The sequence below is a fragment of the Pimephales promelas genome, chromosome 3 (assembly GCF_988280905.1).
Source record: "Pimephales promelas chromosome 3, fPimPro1.hap1.1, whole genome shotgun sequence".
Taxonomy (NCBI): Eukaryota; Metazoa; Chordata; class Actinopteri; order Cypriniformes; family Leuciscidae; genus Pimephales; species Pimephales promelas.
In genome coordinates, this window is record NC_142771.1 from 1,581,840 (window position 1) to 1,602,281 (window position 20,442).

Below are 20,442 nucleotides of genomic sequence, written 5' to 3' on the forward strand. Positions count from 1 at the left end.
AAACATAAAAAATAAACAAACAATGACGGCTTATTAGTGAATGGTGACATGAGAAGTACAGAAGATCACAGGATCAATAACATCCCGCCAGATTGCCTGAATCCATTTCCGTCGAACTTCATCGACAGGGAACTGACGAGGGAAGGAATGAAAACGACAGGTATGGCTGCTTTTGGGAATAACAAAAAAGATCGGTACGCAACAACTCTCACTAGTTGCCTTCGGCGCTATCTGTTATGAATGGAGCGGAAGAAGATTACCACGACAATTGCGTATTTCCGGTCACAAATACGGAAGTTGTGAGAAAGGTCTATTACGCTGAAATGAAGGAAATGACTCGAAAAAAAAGATTTGTTCATATTGCAGAACGAGACTCAAAGATCCGAGTCAGTAAAATGATCCGAACTTCCCACTACTACATACGTCACTTCCCCCACCACCCCCACATTCTCCGAGTGCTCAACGCGCGGGATTTTTTTCCTCAGCGTGTTGTTGTAATGGCCGAAGCAGCAACTAAACCGAAGAAGGTAAAGGTTTTGTCTGAGGAGACTAGGAAGAGAAAACGGGAGAGTGATAAAGTCAAAGCCCGGACGAGGATTAATATTGGTCAAGCATTCCCTCGCTGGCGTGAGTTAAAGGACGAGGAAGGATGTCCGACCGATGCTGACCTGGCCGTCATTCTGTTGGACAAGTAAGTTTATTATATTTCTTGCATACTATCTCTTTTTTTTAAGAATTTGTTGTCTGCCTAGCCGTGTTACAGAAGCTATCTGGTCCTCCATTGAGTGCCGAAGTGATCACGTTATCAGTTCCCTCGCTTTTTGAATGGGTTTTTGCTAAATCGCCTGAAATAAGGTCTGTGGTGAAAAAAGCCTCTAAATATTTTCACGTTTTGATTTATGGCATAAAACACACCAGGTATAACCTGCTCGTGTTGTTTTTAAAACTGTATCTGCTTGTGTTTTTTTTAACTTTATATAGGTTTCAAAATGTATACATTTTGAATTAACCTGTAAAGAATCTTGATAGACAAAACGTGTATGGGTCACAACTCTTTGTTGAACAGAAATCTTATTTTTTTGCGATTTTCCAAAAGTCTATGGGAAAAATGCATTGCTTTTCGACCGAGGGAACCCATGCTGCTAACTTCTGAGTTGTCCTACAAAGTGACGTCATCACTTCGGCACTCTATTTATCCCCATGAATCAAGTAATTCTAGTAGAGTAGCGAATTATCAATCTGATAATTTAGTCGGTGGTCTACTAAACAAGTAGATAGTTTGAAAGGAGGACGATAATATTATCATTTGTGATCATAGCTTCAGAGTTGTTATATGTATACTTGATTGTGTTGTTTCAGATGATTGTTAGCTACAGAGACAAATAGTATTCAAATTGGCAGATTCATCTATGGTTGTTTGATATTATATTGTTAATAATATATAGCTATTACCTACCACACAAACATTAAATTGAATTAGCATATCCATTGTGTAAAACAGCCAATAGGCTACTATAAATATGCTGGCTTGGAAACGTGAGCTACGCAATCTTTTGGCATTTGAAAAATAAAAAATAAAATAAAGCCCATGAAATTATATTCATATGACATGCTGAAATATGCCAATGTACCTGGGATAAAGACATTTCACACGCAACGCTGGCAGTCTGCCCAAGACGTGAGATCTCGCGAAAACTCAAGATCGTATCGGCATGTCAACAAATGCACGTGTATCCCCTGGGTTAACCATGCAGATTTTACGACAGTAGTAGAAGACAATAAAATTTCAAAAGTTACCAAATGCTGCTTTAAGAATGTGGGTTTAGTGATGTCACTAAATCCACAGGCCCCGCCCACGAGTGTCGACAGACACTGCTGTTTTAACATAGACCTGCCCTGATCGAGTTCACAGCGAGTTGAGTTGTATTGCTGCACTGACGAGGATGTCTCCCAAGTGTTGTCAGTGTTGTGTAGTCGGATGTATTAATCCACATAACTCGATATATTCACTCCCGAAATCTGAGCCCATGAAGACGAGGTGGATTAATTTTGTTTTATTAGAAAATGCTCCCTCAACTCTACCAAAATTCATTTGTCTGCTCGAATCATTTTACACCGGACAGCTTTTTGAACGAGGCTCAGAATGAAGCAGGTTTTGCGAAGGATGTAGCAGTGCCAACTGTTGGTGATCCAGCTACGCATCTAGAAGTAAGTATTATGTGTTTGTTTTCCAAATTGCCTTTGAATTTTTCAAGTTCATTATAACATGTTAGACTTCTAAAGTTGTTATTTTTTATCGCGCTAATAGTGTAATTTTTATTTGTAAAGGACAGCACATCAGAACAGAGCAGCCGAACAAGAGATGTTGCTTGCCAGACAGACACAATACCGCTGACCGAGTCGGTTGGTACTCCGTTCTCAATGAAGACTGAAGAGCAAGATTATACATTTGCTCCAGCAGAGACGGACACAACTTCAACAGAGACAGCAGACAAGTAAGTTTCAAAACTCAAAAATAAGTTTTAGTGCGGGGTGTCAAACTGAGTTCCTTGCTGGCCACGGCACTGCAGAGTTTACCTCTAATCAGTATTAAACACCTGAGGCAGCTAATCAACTCTCTAAAGCCGAGTTCAGACCGCACGATTTTGGCTCGCCGACAGGTTTTGAGAAATCGCAGACAAATGCCCAAAATCACAGGCAAATCGGTGCTCGTTCACGCGAGTGACAATCACGCAGTGTGAATGAGCAAAGACGCGATCTGAGAGAATCACAGACGAGTCGCCAGTCCCCATGAGATATTTGGCATGCTAGATATCTGGACCTGTCGGTGATTCAAAATCCTGCTGTGTGAAAAGCGTTCTGACAGCCAATGAGAGAGCAAAATACAGGACAGCAGGATGTTCGACTAGGAGTTATAGACCAGAATATCAGTATATCAGAAACAAAGTAGCCTACACATTTGCTTGACTAGCAGCACATTGCAAAATTATTTTCTTTAACCCCAAATCTCTTTGCAGTAGTGTTGTCGAAAATATCGATATTTCTAGGGCTGTATTCAACCAAAGAAATCCTTAGTCGACCAAAGTCGAGTTCTGCGCAACGATTAGTCGACTAAAAAAAAAAAAAACGTGATGTTTTGATTAAACATTTTTTAAACAATTGTGATTGAGCATTTATAAAACAACAACGAAAAAACATCACAAATAAATAAAACTATAATAATAATACAATTCTTTGAAAATTAAGTGACTTTTTAACTGCAAAAATAGTAACAGTCGCAATCGCGCCCCTGACCACACCACACGCTGCAAAAAGTATAACTGCTATCTGGCACATAATGAAAAATCCCAACAAAAGCTCTCGTTTATACAGGCTTTATATTCTTCTTTACTTTCAAAGCCATGGGTTAACTTTCGTCCTGACGATCAAGGCGTTTTAAAACAACACACAAAAACCCAAATAGCCTAAAAACAATCCTAATAATAGGCTGTAGGACCGTGTGTAGGTTTATTTTCGTTTTGTTGCATTATTTAGGCTATATTCAAATGTGTCAAGTGTACAAATAAAAACGAAAACATTAAGAAAACACAATCTATTGAGTCAGCATGATCTAGCCGTTAAAAGGCTGCTCACGTCTTTTTGCGCGCTCAAGTTCGATTTCAAATGTAGGCGCGCGACTTGCGCGCTCATAATGGAGCAACGCGATCGCCTCCCTCCACAGTCTTGTCGTCTTTGTTTCAAAAATAGCCTAAATTAAAGCATTTTAAAGTTGGAGACACACCATAGGCTAATTATATTTAGAATACAGTAATAAATAACTGCTTATAAAGGAATAAATATCAAGGAGTAAATCATTGAAAAATTCTTTCTATTGGTAAAAAAAAAAAATGCAACTGGTCGACTAATAAGAATGTCTGTCGACCAAGACGGCATCGACCGATTAGTCGACTAAACGACTAAAGTTGACAGCCCTAGACAGCAGGATGTTCGACTAGGTGTTATAGACCAGAATATCAGTATATCAGAAACAAAGTAGCCTACACATTTGCTTGACTAGCAGCACATTGTAAAATTATTTTCTTTAACCCCAAATCTCTTTGCAGAACACACAACTCTTGCTCTCGTCACTCCAACCATTTCCTCCTGCACAATCTGCTTTTCTTTTCTCATTTTTACTGCAAATCAGCTCACAGACAATTGGAATCGCAAGCTTTCTGCAGGCTATCATTTTTAATAACAATTTGAGTCTGGCCCAAGACCTCCGTTCTCTTGTGTTATTTCCTAATCACTTCTCACGTGTGTTTGGTTGTGAAACGTAGTTTGCAGACCAGGCAGAAGTTGTCGGCGCTTCTTTCTTTTGTAAAGTCATGCAGTGTGAAACCGCCTGTTGCCGATCCATCGTTCAGTGTGAACACAGCAGCGACTGAATGAATGACTGACTTTGAAACTCGGCTTAAGACTCATTAAAGTTCAAGTATGCCTGTTGACCCTCCTGGAACTGAGTTAAACACCCCTGGTTCAGGTGTTTATTATTTTCAGTATTATTATATTTTGTGACTTGTTTTTAATTAGGGATGCACAAATCCAGATTTGTGGGGTTCGGCCGAATACCGAATCCACTGGTTAAGATTCTGCCGAATCCAAATATCTTACTCTCATTTTCAGTCCATTAACACAGTAAACACATTAATGAAGTAAACAATGTGAATTTTTGTTTTTTATTTTAACTATATAAAAAAATATATATAAGCAATATTATTCATTTTAACAGCAGTGATGTGTGTTGTTTAGGGTCCTTGTCACCACGAGACAGATCAGCATTGCAAATTGAACATGTGGCTCGACTTGAATCGCCTTCTTTTGACTGAAAATACTGCCAAACAACACTGTTTCTGCTCACAAGGTCCATTTTCACGTTGTCACACCTACTGCATTCGAACGGTCCACCTACTGTAACGAGTGGAAATAAGGCGTGGCCCCTTTAAGAGCCGCGCGCTCCCTGTTGAACTATCTGCACACAGACCGCTCGGTTTATGACCTCAAAGTACCGCGAAAGCAATTTGAAACAAGCCTAACATAAACACCTTTCCGTCAGTGGCGGCGTGACGTCGACATAGCACAGGCCTTTTAAAAAGCCTAATATTCGGCCAAATCTGAATCCTGGATTCGGTGCATCCCTGTTTTTAATATTGGTTAACCAATACGAGTTTTTTGTTTCTTAGTGCTCGAGCATCTTGTCCCGTTCATAAAACCAGAAAATACATAATATACGAAAAATGCATTATGGAGCTGTTTGAGGTGTGCCCGGTTTGCAAGCGGAGCTGTTCTGTGCGTTCTCAAAGAATCGGAACTTTTATACGAGTTGAACAACTCTGCGAACACTGTAAATATTCACGCAAATGGAACAGCCAGCCGGTTCTAGGCGGTTCTACTCCAGCCGGGAACCTCCATATTTCTTCTGCCGTATATCTCTGCGGGGCTTCATTCTGCAAATTCGAAAAGGTAAATAAAATATCAATGACATTTCACCATGTTAAAATTTATTATTTCAAATAAATAATATTGGCTGCTTTTTGTGTCACCAGATATGCTCTACTATGAATCTGCAGCTTTTCAAGTATGACATCTTTCGGCGTCATTCCCGATTGTACATTGAGCCAGCTATAGTGCACAAGTGGACGCATTGGCGAAATGAGACACTAGAACGGCTGAGTAAAAGGGAAAGTGTCATTGTTGGAGGTGACATGAGGACAGACTCACCAGGTACATAGTTGTAAATAAGGATGCATGGATGGGATTGTAAAATCCTTCCTGGATAATGAAGCATAGTTGTTCTAGGTAGTATCTAACTGATTTCAATGCACTCGTGGTAATAATGCTTTGTCATATTACTTTCAAAGGCCACTCTGCAAAGTTTGGAAGCTATACAATGATGGACCTTCAGACCAACACCGTTGTGGACGTACAGCTGGTTCAGGTGGGAGAGAAGAAAGATCAGTATTTAACCGTCTGATGGTCTTCAAAAAAAAGTCGGGGACTATTGGACCCCAGACAATAGGATTTAATTTTGTAACAGAATAATATATGTTTTTTTAACAAACATAATTTTACTCTGTTTATTAATGTTTTTACTCAACATTTGTGTAGTTTTTGGAGGATTTATGATTTTTTTTTACTTATTTCTATAAATAAATAAATATTTATTTAAATAGGATCTTTACAAAAAAAACAGCATTTTATGTTAAATAAACTTTATAAAAGACCCAGATTTCTAACTTTCATTCCTGGGGATACCATGGATAATTTTACAAGGTTGTATGTAAGATTTTCGCCCATTTTTTTGGAAAATACAGGTTAAAATTTGTAATAAGTCACTTTAACCACTAGATGGCTATAGAGCTCCTAGGCCTATATACTATTTGAATTACTGAAAGATATAGTTTCTAAAGTTGGATTCATATCTAAATATTATAAAATCACAATTATAACAAAAATAAAATGCATTTTGTCAAAGTTTAGCATTTGTTTTGTAAAAAAAAAAGTAAATTGGGAAGAAAATCGAACAACTAGGAACAATAGTTGATCTCATCTCTTCTATATTTTTTATAGCCTTACAAATGTATTCCTGTGTGTGTGTGTGTGTGTGTGTGCACATTTCCAATGTGTCTTAATGTTACCAATTTATTTTTGCGGTGGTTCTGCATTTTAGAGTATTTTATTTTAGAAATGATAAGAGAACAGCTTTTATAGTCTGTATGTATTCCTGTATATTGTGTTCCTCTATATATGTGTGTGTGCGCGTGCGTGTGTAAGCATGATAATTTTGGATTGTGGATATTTTTTGCATTGTTGGAAGTGTGCCACTTTATTTCTGTCATTTCTGTCTTTGTTCTGCGTTATTTCTGCGAATTTTGTCTATTTTGAGTCCAATGATAAATAAATATGTATGTATTTATTTATAGATATTTAAAATATATCATAAATCCTCCAAAAACTGCACAAATGTTGAGTAAAAACATTATTAAACATTAATATTATATAAAATTAAAAAAAACTACTAATGTTCTGTTACAAAATTAAATGTTATTTTTTGGGGGTCCAATGGACCACGAGTGTTACTATTTTTGTCACGCCTACATAAAAACAGATAACATTCCATTTAAAAAAATTTTTTTGTAGATCTAGAAAGTGTTGAGAGCCGTAGGAAGTTTCATACAATTTGGAAAAAGATAACTTTTTTTTTTTTTAATTCAAGCCAGTAGACCCCGAAGACCATCAGAGGGTTAAAAATAGAATTTTATAATTTCAGGTTTGTATAAGAATGTTTCATTCCCATGTCTATTTCAGAGTAACGAAGTGGGAGGAAGCTACCATATGGAAAAAGAAGGATTACAGAGGAGTCTTGCGCTGTTGGAAGCTCGTGGTGTTACTCCGGAGTGTATTGTGACTGACCGCCACCCACAAATACAAAAGTTCCTCAGAGAACGTAACATCAACCAGTTTTATGATGTGTGGCGCATCGAAAAAGGTTTAATTTCATTATAACTCATGCAAAGTCAATAACATAGTTTTATAAGTGGGTATAATATGAAAATGAAGAACAATCCATAGACGTATCACAAATATTTAGTACTGGCAAACTGTGAATATCCCGGTATTTACTCTCAGCGATAAAATGCTCGTCTGTATTTTTATTTACAGAGATTACGAGGAAACTTGAAAACATTTCCAAGATGAAAGACTGTGGAGAATTATGGAAATGGCAGAGAAGCATTAAAAACCACATTCACTGGACTGCATCATCTTCAACCACTGGACCAGAAAGAATGGCAAAATGGAAATCGATTCTGAACCATGTCAGGAACGTACACACGCACGAGGATCCAAATTTTCCTGCTTGTCTACATCCTCTGAAGAGAAGCAGAGACGGAAAGAAGTGGCTTGTTGCCGGTATGATACTGTTTTTTATGCAACACGACATAAAGTGACTGTTAGTTGATGTGTAAAGAACCTACAATTAAAATTATTTGTTATTATTTCTCATAGGAACTCGGGCATTCTACAAGCTGCAGAAAGTGATGACAAACAAACAAATTTTGAAGGACGTCACCAAACTAAGTCCGCATCACCAGACTGCATCTTTGGATTCATTTCATAGCGCCATTCAACGGTTTGCCCCAAAAAACGTGGCGTTCCCTTATCTTGGAATGTTGTGCAGGTAATTTAATTGCTGTTAGAATAATTTTACATCACTATAGGCTATTTTCCTGAATTGTGTCTGCACTTGTAGACTATTCCTGGCTGCGTTTCATTACAATGAAAATTCTGGTGGTGCACAAGCAACATCATCAGCAGGACATCCACTATCCAAAGGGAACTTTCCAAAGGCCAGGAAAGGACAATGCACGATCAAACAAGTGAAGACACCACCAACATTCAGTAAGTTATTTATTTATTTTTTATATTTGTATTTGATTTTTTTTTTTTTAAATAGGAGCGCTGTAGCTCCAATCTTAGGAGCGAAAGCAGAAAATTTAGGGGCACAACTCAGCTTGCAATGCAATTAATTTTCTCCAAAATAACTAGAGCCAGACCGATATTATCGGCCGATATTAGGCATTTTCCAAAATATCGGTATCGGCAGTTATAATGGCCGATAAATGAATATTTAAAAAATAAAATAAAAACTGATGAAACACGCTTTAATCATCTCCCCTTGGCCTGTTATATTGAAAATGTATGTTTTACAATTTGCAGTATGATGTTATTTATTGCTAAATTATGGCTTATCATAGACTAGCTAACCACAAAGCTAGCTAATGCGACTATCATCAGTGGAAGACCGCTAACTTTAACATTAATGAGCTTGGAATCCACAATTAACTTTTTCTGCCTAAATAAAGTAATGATTACTGTATTTATAACTTGCATATCTCTAGTTACAGTCCCTGCATTGTAAAATGTAAGTTATACTTGCGAGGAGCGAACATTTAGACGTAGAGAAAAAGTATCAAACGTATCTTGTGCAGAAAAGTTAGCTTTACTTTTACACGTGTGTAAAAAATATCGGCCGATATATCGGAATATCGGATTTTAAAACCCAAAAATATTTGTATCGGTATCGGCCTTCAAAATCCTTTATCGGTCGGGCTCTAAAAATAACTGTAATAATGACAAATTCTTTAATAATAAATAGACTTAAACGAAACGAATGAAAATAAATAAACCTACAGATATTATAATGTGTAGTTTTATTTTCAGTTCATAGAGCTCCAGACTTACATATGAGTGCAATAAAGCACTGAGCTTAATCTAGGGTGTGGATGAAATTAACATTCATAGTGTCTTAATAATAATAATAATAATTCATTACATTTATAGTGTTTATAGAAATGGAGTAGTCGAATTTGCTAATTTGCATATGATTATTCATCCACGTGATACCATGTTTAACGGTACTAGACGTTAGGAAAATATGAAATATGGATGTGCTTTCACATTATTACAAACATAATTTTTTTTTTTTAGTAGCCTATCCTTCCCTTGTTTTTGAATAAATAAATCAAATAGTGTTGCATACATTTCAGAAAAAGTTTTTCTCAATCTTTTCCACTGGCCAAATAGTATTTTTAATTGTTTATATTTTTAATGGAAACAGATAGACCTTGTTGTGCGTTATTTGAGTTGTGCGACTCAGAATTTTCTCCCTTTTTTAACACACCTGATTCAGATCTTCAGTAGGCTTGCTATGGTAGTCGGTGTTACACGGTGTTCAGTCGCAACACCGATTTCAGGCACCGCGGTTGACATGTGAAAAAAAAAAGTTTAAAGCATTAAAAATATGTAACGCAATTACGCAGTAGTTGTTAAATTAGGGCTCGGTATTGACACAAATTTCACAATTTGATTCGATTTTGATTCACAAGCTTGCAATTCGATTTCGATTCAATCAGCTGCAATAAATGGCAAATTTTCTCAAGGAAATCAAATCTCTAATGCTGTAAACTATGGGAGTCTAGTTGTAGCCTACTAGGCTTCATTAGCCTAATATGAAGGTAATAATGAACTGTTTTGTAGCTTTACAAACACTTAAATTACACTTTTATTCATAATAAGATTATATGAAATATAAACAATTAAATGGTGGCTGTCATAAAAACTTGCCAGATTTAATATATACATGCATTAAATATTGAAGAACATTAAGATTATATATGTAATATGGTCTATATATTTAGCTAAATGCTCCTCTCTAGAGTTAATTTTTTCTAGCTGACTAACGAGTTTATGTGGGTTTTCTGAGGTAAATATGAAAATGACATTGATTACAAGCTGTTTAACTGACGTCTTTCCACGGTTGAAACGCTGATTGAGCGAATCAATGTGACATGATACGGTTTTCGATAAGTTGTACTCTATCTTTTAACACACTTTCAGATGCTCATTCATGTTTATTTGGCGCTGTGACTGGTATTATTAACCCGGAAGAGACATCAGCGCTGCTGCTTCCCTTTAGCTGCGCCAGATCTCACGCCACAGCGCCAAAACGTTTTTGAATTTCTACAGAAAATGGACGTAATTTGATAATTGAGACTTTGTTTCATATCAATAGCAACAAAGGACAGCCATGATGTTAAGTCTCAGGCGAATTTAATGGATTTCTTCACTGGATCTTCTAGTTACAGTGTTGCGTCATCAAGATCGGCCCGCGAATGGCAAGTTTGGGGCGCTGCACTGTCTATTATTGGTTTGAACTAATAAACGGTCCGTGACGCTAAACGAATAGCGCATTTTTGTTTTGTCTGCATTCGTTGGCCTAAATAAATATTTGGTCGCACCGGCATGAAAAAACGGTTGCAAAATGCGAACAATTGGTCGCAGTCTGGAGCCCTGTTTTAAAATGAAATATAAATGAATGATAAAATACTTAAATCTACAAATTCATTTCGTTTTCTTGCACAGAGTACCTAGATGACCTACTGGACCTAATATTTGACCATGTTTTTGTGGACCCTGCTCCATCCATGGATGAGGTACTTAAGATACCCATACCACCAGACTTTTGTGCGGAGTATGAGCGGCCAGACAAGGAGGAGGTCGTCTCCACCATGGTGACCGGATTCAATCATCAGCTGGTAGGAAACCAGCATATCTGCCCCGATCATCTGGAAACTCACGGTGAACCCTCTTCATCACACAGGCTGGAATATCTGGACGTACCCCACGTCCAAGGAAACCCCAGCACCAGCTCACAAAGAAGCCATATGCCATAAACCTGTAACGACTAAAACACAGGCACATGGTCAGACTCAATGTACAGGTGAAACATGAAAAATGAGAATATCGTGCAAAGGTTTGTGTAATTCAAATTATAAGGTGAAACTAGTTGAACTAGTTTGTTTTGGTTTATAGCACAGCCTATAATTCTATAGAGCTGTTCATAAGGACAATCTAAGACTCCTGAAGTTATGTCTTACTATTGTAAATGAAATGTAAAATATTCACTAGTTTGTTTACAGTACAGACTGTTTTGTAGAATCTGCAATGTTCATTTAAACAAATGGGCTCCAATCCCGGATGCTCAACCATACATCTGGGAGTCAGGTCAAGCTGTCGCATGCGTCTTTTCACCTTTTGCCACAAATTTCGTAACATGAATGCATGACGCCTACAGTGAGTTGTTGAGTCTACATTACTGGGTTGAACTAAATTAAAACCTCAACTAACCATTTTGAAATATAAACTTCCTGCTGCAGTCTATATGTTGTAATTACTTCTTCAGCCTCTCCTTCACTGTCCGATTCCGGTTCATACATATATGGCTGAGCAACATTACTTGCAGTTTCAGACAAAGACCGCCACGTGACCTTGATCGTATGAAGTGGTTTTTCCCTCTGGGAGAACTCTCTGGTCCTGTGTCACTACTGCAAGGGTCTCATGCACACCAGCGTCTGCTTAGCCTGGGGCATCAACCCATAGCCATCTTCCCCCAGTACCCATTTTCCTGGGACTGAAGAGACAGTAGGGTTGTGCCGATAGATGATAGTATCGTGTATCGACGATAGTCTGACATATCGCCGATGGCAGATGCCTTTGACGATATCAATACGATAATTGGCTCGTTTTACCATAATGTATTAAATTATTATTATTAGGCCTATTATTATTATAAAACTAGTATTGTTATTAAATTTAGTATTATTAAAGCTAGTATTGTAACCTAAATTTACAACGACATCACCTCATAACAATTGCAACAACACACGCACTAATGAGGACTCCTCTAAGACAATGTTTTTAAAACAAACTAAAAAACATCCCACATCAAAATTTAATTGCTAGGTGATCCATTCACAAATTATCAAGTATGCTCGTTTTAACAGACGCAAAAATCAATTACCTACAGATCCAAGATGAAAACGGCATCGTTATTGTCAGTATTTGTTTCCGTAACACATTAACAAAACGTTTAATGACACTAACACTAAAAACAATACAATTACTAAATAGTATTAATAATAATATCACTAAAATAGTATTATAGTTACCGTTATCATCGTCGTCTCTGAGGGAACGCGGCGTTAATGCAGATGGCGAAAGCAGTCCGTTTTTACTTTCACTTTCAGAGATTGAGCGGGTTTGCATGCGACGACGTTCTTAACCTGATTATGTTGAATAAACTTGACAATGCATGTGGTCATGTAAACGTTTCCTTTATCTGAGTCAAGTCATAAGTATAAGTATAAACCGATCGACTCAGCTAGACGTTTGGCCCTTGCTCTTGTTTCTATCGGCATAACCAGTTAAAACACATTAACCCGCGTACTTTGTGCTTACTGAAGTGCGCATGTGAAGTGCGCAGAGAGCGCACTGGTAGGGGGGCACATATCGCAAACTCAGACTTTTTCTGACCCATATTCTTAAAAAGTGTTTTCATCTCATTTAGAAATAGGCCCTAGTCAAAATGCTGCATGTAACGGCATGAGGATAGGCTAATGTGTCCGTAAATTTCCCGTTGACAAACAAAAGGATTAGGATCTCTTTTTTTTACCTCACTATACCAGGAAATAACCTGATCCTATTAATAAATACTCCACCTTTGCTAGCAAAATAGAAAAAAGATTCTCGTATATAAAACGAAGTAGGCTAATAAAACAAGCAAATTAATGAGTAGGCTAAATAATCAAGTTAATAATCAAATAAGTTAGCCCCGCCCCCTCACGATAATATCCTGTATCGCCGATCTCACAGGCTGACGATAGGACGATATGAAAATGGAGCATATCGCCCAACACTAAGAGACAGGAAGAGTATGGTGTATATTCCACGATCTACATAGCTCAATATGTAGATTGAGACAAAATGGAAGGCCCCATGATGGAGATGATAAATTCTCGATTGGCCTCTAAATTGATTTATTTATCTACAGCATGAGTTATCACCTCCACAAGCTCCTTGTAGGCTGGTGAAAGAGATGGTGAATCCTCTTCCCTCTGATCGACCCCTCAAGGAAACAAAAGGGCCTGAGAATTAACACTTGAACTCTCGCATGTATATGCAAGGCAAGTTTATTTATATAGCTCATTTCATGCACAATGGTAATTCAAAGTGCTTTACATAGAAGAAATTAAAATAATCCCAGAGAGAAGTGAGGCATTTACCACTTCTAGGAAATCTGCTTCTAAGCCGTGTAACACACTTTTGAAAACTCGTTCGGTCTAGCTTTGCCTAGTTTCTTATGGATGTGGTTTTTGCAGAGGTTGTAATGGACAAGTTTTGTCTTCCGCCACATGTGCTCTGCTCTTCTGCATTGTCTTTTGATATTTTTTTGAGTTTCTACAAGGTGCTTTTTGTCTGCCACTCTTCTTCCTGACTTTCACAGGAGCAATATCATTGATTACACTCTTAACTTTTGAGTTAAAAGAATCAAGGGGATAATCAACAGAGTCATTGTTTACTTTGATCTCTATAGAAGTAAACAACTGAATTAAATTCACAAGATGGCATTCCAAGGGGGTTATTACAGTATCTTTGATTGTGTACGTGTGATTATGGCAAATCTCAGAAGTGTAATCAATCACCAATGTTTGACCGGAAACTGACGAGATTGTAACAGGAACTTCCGAGACGCAGCTCACGCTTCACACACACCATCTCCCCTGCATCCCCCTCACTTGAAATACACTGAAAACCTATGCAATGTTATGTGTGTATAAAGTGTAACTATTCGTGTTTGGTGTCACAGTGAGCCCGGTAAAATGGTCTAAATCTCCCAACTATAAAGAAAAGTTAAAAGAAGTTATGAAATATGAGAAAAGTGATGTGTTCCTTAAAAGATGTTCCGTTCCCCAGATGTCCCATTCAAGCTACCATCTGCATGTAAAACAAGAACCCATTCAGGTACAAATTCGGATCTCACAATTGTGAGCCCCTGAATAGGGAACCAAAATCTAATTATAACTTTCAAGAGAAGTGTAGTTGATTGACTCTTTTACTGGTGGCCACAACTCTGTCGAACTAAACAATTTAATTAAATTCACGAGGTGGTATTCCAAGGGGGTATTACAGTATCTTTAATTGTGTACATGTGAATATGGCAAATCTCAGATATTTAACCAATCGCCAATGTTTGATGACCGGAAACTCACGAGATTGTGTCGGAGACCTGCAAAAGACGCACAGTCCTCAAAGTGGTACAGTTTCCTGATCTGAGTGGGTAAAATATAAATAAGAGTTTAAAAGGAATAATCAAACATTCGCTAAGGAATAATAGACTATCTCCAATGCTCAGTACATCTACCTCCTTAGAGCTAGAAATGGTAAATGGACTCCATTTATATAGCGCTTTCACAGACAATTGCCTCCAAAGCGCTTTACTATTTGCCTCACATTCACCCATTCATGCACTCATTCACACACTGACTGGGCGCCACCCAGCTCGTCGGGAGTTAGATGGTGCCTTTGGGGTCAAGTGTCGAGGTGAGGTGAGGCAAGACACTTGGTCAGGTGGAATTGGGGATTGAACCACCAACCTTTTGGTTCGTAGACAACCTACATGAACCACTGAACCAATGCCGCCCCAAGGTAGAGCACCGAAGCACTCTCCCCCGGGTGGAAGAAGCCGCAGGGTGGGCTTCGGGCACTGTCAGAGGATCCCACGGATAAGGGAGGGGATAAGGCAAGGCCCATCTCCAACCCTGCTGAGATCAAATAGTGACAGGTGGGAGCATGCGGAGCAGTAGCTACCACCACCCGTAAGGAAACGAGGGCAAGGAGAAGCACATGACTTGAATAACTCTTTTGCCGTAATTTAGATAAGGATGTGTCAGAAAAACAATAAATTTAACAGTCAGTTTTGAAAGCTAGCGACGGTTGCACTGGATGTGCTTTTTATCCTTTCCTGGTCATGACATAACTCGTCCGTGACGTTCATTCTTTCCATTGGACTAGTTGACATACGTGCTTCAGATGTAATCGCGCGGGGGTGTTCCCAAAGCGTCATGGATCCAGCGCGAGTTCCCTTCGAAAAAGGAAACAGAAGTGCTAGCCTTTAGCTTTGACTGTTTATTAATTTTACTTCGGTATATTGTTAATAATTGGCATAGTTTAATATTGTTATTTGGTGTTCCATTTATACAGGTTTTTCAAATGTGTTTAATTTAATAGAAATATCTTTTTTTTTCCTGCTCCTGCACATCATAGGTGAAGCTCCTCCCACAGCAATCACATCATCAGTGCAGCTCCTCCCACAGCAATCACATCATCAGTGAAGCTCCTCCCACAGAAATTCAGCAATAAATGCTGTAAATTCCCAACAGCTACAAGTGAAGACGAGCATCACAACATCAGAAAGAGCTGAAATCTGCAAAGTTTATTAAAGAGGACAGTGAGAACATGAGTGATCCAGAACCCTGCAGAATGAAACACACTGAAGATCCTGAAGAACAAAGAGGTTGGTGTTTATTCTTCATTCATTTATTCATGATGCTGGAGAACATTCATGTTAGAAACATTCAAGCACTTCATCAGATTTAGATGAACAGTTACAATATGCAATGCTACAGGACATTCTGGGGGGTTTCAACAAATGGTCAGTAAATGGAGATTTGAGATTTTTTTATATTGATTGTCAACATGAGATACAAAATAATAAATAAATAATATTTTAATTGTTTTATTTTATATTTGGTTCCCAATTTGCAACAACATTACTAATTATTTATTTAAAAAAATAAAAAATTGTAAACTGTCAAACATGACTAATATTCTGGTAAACACCAACAGTGTTGGACAGTAGCATCACAAGTAGTGACGTTACTAATTTAACTACATTTCTCAGTAGCGTGGTGGTAGCGTCTCTGTTTTCTGAATCAAAAAGCTTTTCAGTAGCGAAGCTCTTTTTTTGATCAAGTATCAAGCGTCCACACTCTACACACAAGCTATATTTTCCCAAGCATTTCTAAAGTTCAAGCTCAAAATTGGAAATACATCTGCTAAGTATCACCGATCCTGAATATGTGACGATGACTTCTTTATGGCAACCATAGGACTATATTTCATTCCTGCGATACTGAAAACATGGAAATAATCGCGGAATCCAGGCCTAAAAACGGAATTTATTGTGTAACGCGGAAATTCACAGATTTTTCATATCTTGGATAAAATCGCGATATAGACTAGTATATTTGAAAAATCGCATAAAAAGTATTTAAATGGTGATAAATTTTGTATTTTCATCTGTAATCCACTCAATCTGCAAAGGTGTTTTCCAAATGGCCCATACAGATGAATGGCCCATAGAAACTGATGGTGTGAAAGAATAAAAAGAATCAGCATTGCTCAGAGTGGATTAGCAAGTTAGATCGATCTCCTGTGGGAGGTCCTAACTGTTTGTAGTTCATAGCCTTTGTCTTCATGTATAAAGTCTCACAGACAGAACTTTGAGTTAAGATTATTGAAGGGACGACATGCTAACATCGCCACTGAAGGACTGCTACACTACAAACCTTCTATAAATCCTTCTCCCCACAAGAACTGGTCAAGCTTACTTGTATATTGGAGAACTCTAATACATTGGCGAGCCACCCAAATCACTGAAAACTATCGTCATATCATAAAAACACAGTGTGTTAATTAATTTTTATATTTTAATAGATGATCGTTAAATTGAAAAACTAGTTAAACCCGCGGCCACTCTACACTTTGAGCATGTGACATTTCTACAGACACTGCAACGGTCGTGAAATGACGTCACGTTCTGTGGCAGATTTTTTACAAACATAAATGTAACATATTGAACATAATATAGTCCAATATATATATATATATATATATATTAAAATAAACAGTCCACTTCGCTTGAATGCTAAATGTTTGTGTTATTTCTCACAGGGTTATTCACTTGAGCTTGTTTCTGGTGTTATCATTTTTTTTTTAAATAATAATTGGATTATAAATTGACCTCATTCATGGAAAGTTTCAAGGAGATGTAATCAATTACCATTACATCAGGGCTCACTTTCATGTCTTTTGAAAAATAAATGAATAATAATAAATTCAATAATTTGTTTCTTTCATGTCAGAAGAACTGAGTGAAGTGAAAGAGGAGAGAGAAGAACTGATGGAAGTGAAGGAGGAACATCATGTCCAACCTGGAGGAAAACCCTTGAGTCGCTCAAAGACTAAAAATACATTTTTAATGAAAACAAGAGCCAAGAAGTCTTTCACCTGCACTCAGTGTGGGAAGAGTTACACAAGCAAACATAATCTTGAGATTCACATGAGGATCCACACTGGAGAGAGGCCGTTCTCATGTGACCAATGTGGGAAGAGATTCAGTCGATCTTCACACCTTAAAGAACACATGATGATCCACACCGGAGTGAAGTCGTTCTCATGTGATCAGTGTGGCAAAACTTTTCTCTGGGCATCAAACCTGAAGACGCACCTGAGAGTTCATACGAAGGAGAAGCCGCATTCATGTTCTGTGTGTGGAAAGAGATTTTCACAGAGTCAATCTTTACATATACATCAGAAAACGCACACTGGTGCGAAAGGGTACATGTGCTTTGAGTGTGAGAAGACTTTTACTACAGCGAACGGTTTAAAACTGCACGAGAGGATTCACACTGGAGAAAAACCTTACAAGTGTTCACACTGCGACAAGAGATTCAGTCACTCATCAACTCTGAAAACACATGAGATGATCCACACTGGAGAAAAACCTTATAAATGTTCACACTGTGACAAGAGATTCATTAAGGTATCAGATCAGAAAACACATGAGAGGATCCACACTGGAGAGAAGCCGTTCTCATGTGATCAGTGCGGGACGAGTTTCAGTCGATCATCACACCTTAATGCTCACATGAGGATCCACACCGGAGAGAAGCCGTTCACATGTGATCAATGTGGGAAGAGATTCAGTCAATCATATCACCTTAATGCTCACATGAGGATACACACCGGAAAGAAGCCGTTCTCATGTGACCAATGTGGGAAGAGTTTCAGTCAATCATCACACCTTAATGCTCACATGAGGATCCACACTGGAGAGAAGCCATACTCATGTGACCAATGTGGGAAGAGTTTCAGTCATTCTTCATCCCTTAATCTTCACATGAGGATCCACACCAGAGAGAAGCCGTTCACATGTGATCAGTGCGGAAAGAGTTTCTCTTTTAAATGTGCCCTGAAGGTTCACATGAGGATCCACAGCGGAGAGAAGCCGTTCACATGTGATCAATGTGGGAAGAGTTTCAGTCGATCATCACACCTTAAAACTCATATGATGATCCACACCGGAGAGAAGTCGTTCTCATGTGATCAATGCGGCAAAACATTTCTTAGGGCATCAGAGCTGAAGATACACCTGACAGTTCATACGAAGGAGAAGCCGCATTCATGTTCTGTGTGTGGAAAGAGTTTTTCACTGCTGCAACATTTACATGGACATGAGAAAACTCACACTGGTGTGAGAGAGTACATGTGCTTTGAGTGTGAGAAGACTTTTACTACAGCAAACTGTTTAAAACTACACCAGAGGATTCACACTGGAGAAAAACCTTACAAGTGTTCACACTGCGACAAGAGATTCAGACAATCATCATCTCTGAGAAGACATGAGAGGCTCCACACTGGAGAGAAACCTCTGGAGAAGTGATCCTTTGATACTTTACCACCTCCGTGTGACAACAGCTCATTTGAACCGCATTTAATCACCATCACGAGTCCTTTTAAAATCCATTTTGTTGTTGTTTATCGCTGGATTTTCTGCAGGGTTTCAGGGTGCAAGACTTCTGTATGACTGAAGAAACGTCACAGAGATGGTCTAAAACTGTAAATTTCTTGTCTATTACCACCCTCTACTTATAACTTATTCCAATGATGGAAATAAGCGTAGTTAAAATATCTTAAATGATTAGTTAAACCTCAAAATGAAAATTTCCTGATAATTTACTCACCCCAATGCCATCCAAGATGTTCATGTCTTTCTTTCTTCAGTGGAAAGTAAAATAACTTCAATAAGAAATAATAATAAATGTAAACAATTTCAGGATGTTTCTGCACATAATTGACTTCAAAGGCAACCAAAATATTTATGTCCAAATCAGTGCAGTTTTACTTTTTATTGTTTTCTAGCCTGACCTTTCTAACATGATTATAATGCCTGGAAAGATGTAAAGACAAATTATGGTTTAAAATTAAATATATATAACAGTCCATTTAATATTTGTAAAGATAACACAATTTGAGCCGTTAATGTGTTTTTTCGCCCTTTTCCCTCTGAAAAACAGACCCCATTGCACCGGACTACCTTCTGAAGTTTGTCAGCTGCAACTGTGCAGGGGACTGTGTTATATCCCTACCTGTTTTTCTTAATTTCTTTTTTCTGGTGAGAATTCTAGGACTAACTCCTTCCTGGAGGGTGGGATTGCCCTAATGAAGATCAGCTGCACATGTGGCAACCTATTTAAGGAGCTTCTGGATTTTCCCCAGCCTCTCTCAATTTTGTTTTGTGACTTTGTTTGAAGAGTGGGTTCTTGAGTTTGTGTTCCCATATGATTTTCACAACTCCACAAACCTCATTTCCAACCGTTTATTGATTTGATGTTGTGTTGATATTTCATATTATTATCTTGCGTTTTGACCCTAGACGTTATTTGTTTAACTTTATATAAAATTATATTTTCTATTTTGAAACACAGTTTGTGTATTGTCCTCTTTATGTAATGACTTTGAGCCGGGTCGTAACACAAATTGGGGGCTCGTCCGGGATCAATAATGGTTTTAGTTGGAGTTTTTGTCGAGTGGAGGGTGGAAAAGGTTATTGGATTAGGATATTAGAGTTATTAGAGTATATGGATATTAGAGTCAAATGTATTTCTGTTTGTGGGAACTGTCATGGTAACTCTTCCCAGAACATCAAACAGCCAGATGATA

General features: G+C 38.0%; 2 protein-coding genes across 4 annotated transcripts; both read left to right on the top strand.

The window, feature by feature from the left end:
- Positions 1-497: 497 nt before the first annotated feature.
- Positions 498-15,778, top strand: LOC148981833 (uncharacterized). 2 transcript variants are annotated; one of them, XR_016155280.1, is made up of 12 exons: positions 498-691; positions 2,124-2,208; positions 2,329-2,495; positions 5,223-5,502; positions 5,586-5,763; positions 5,901-5,977; positions 7,348-7,528; positions 7,702-7,950; positions 8,047-8,218; positions 8,291-8,439; positions 10,963-11,353; positions 15,703-15,778. XR_016155280.1 is itself a non-coding variant. In XM_089129026.1 (11 exons), exons 1-11 carry the CDS (start codon positions 498-500, stop codon positions 11,271-11,273), a joined length of 2,043 nt encoding a protein of 680 aa, XP_088985152.1. In that variant the 3' UTR covers positions 11,274-11,590. The 2 variants fall into 2 exon arrangements, 1 of the variants encoding a protein (XP_088985152.1); XM_089129026.1 differs by lacking the exon at positions 15,703-15,778 and having other exon boundaries at positions 10,963-11,590.
- Positions 15,779-15,835: 57 nt separating this feature from the next.
- LOC120484899 (uncharacterized) lies at positions 15,836-20,197 on the top strand. Of its 2 annotated transcripts, none has more exons than XM_089129101.1 (2): positions 15,836-15,952; positions 17,583-20,197. In XM_089129101.1, the coding sequence occupies exons 1-2, from the start codon at positions 15,895-15,897 to the stop codon at positions 19,160-19,162; spliced, it is 1,638 nt and encodes a 545-aa protein (XP_088985227.1). In that variant the 5' UTR covers positions 15,836-15,894; the 3' UTR covers positions 19,163-20,197. The 2 variants fall into 2 exon arrangements, with proteins under 2 accessions (XP_088985227.1, XP_088985228.1); XM_089129102.1 differs by having other exon boundaries at positions 15,854-15,952; positions 17,586-20,197.
- Positions 20,198-20,442: the final 245 nt, after the last annotated feature.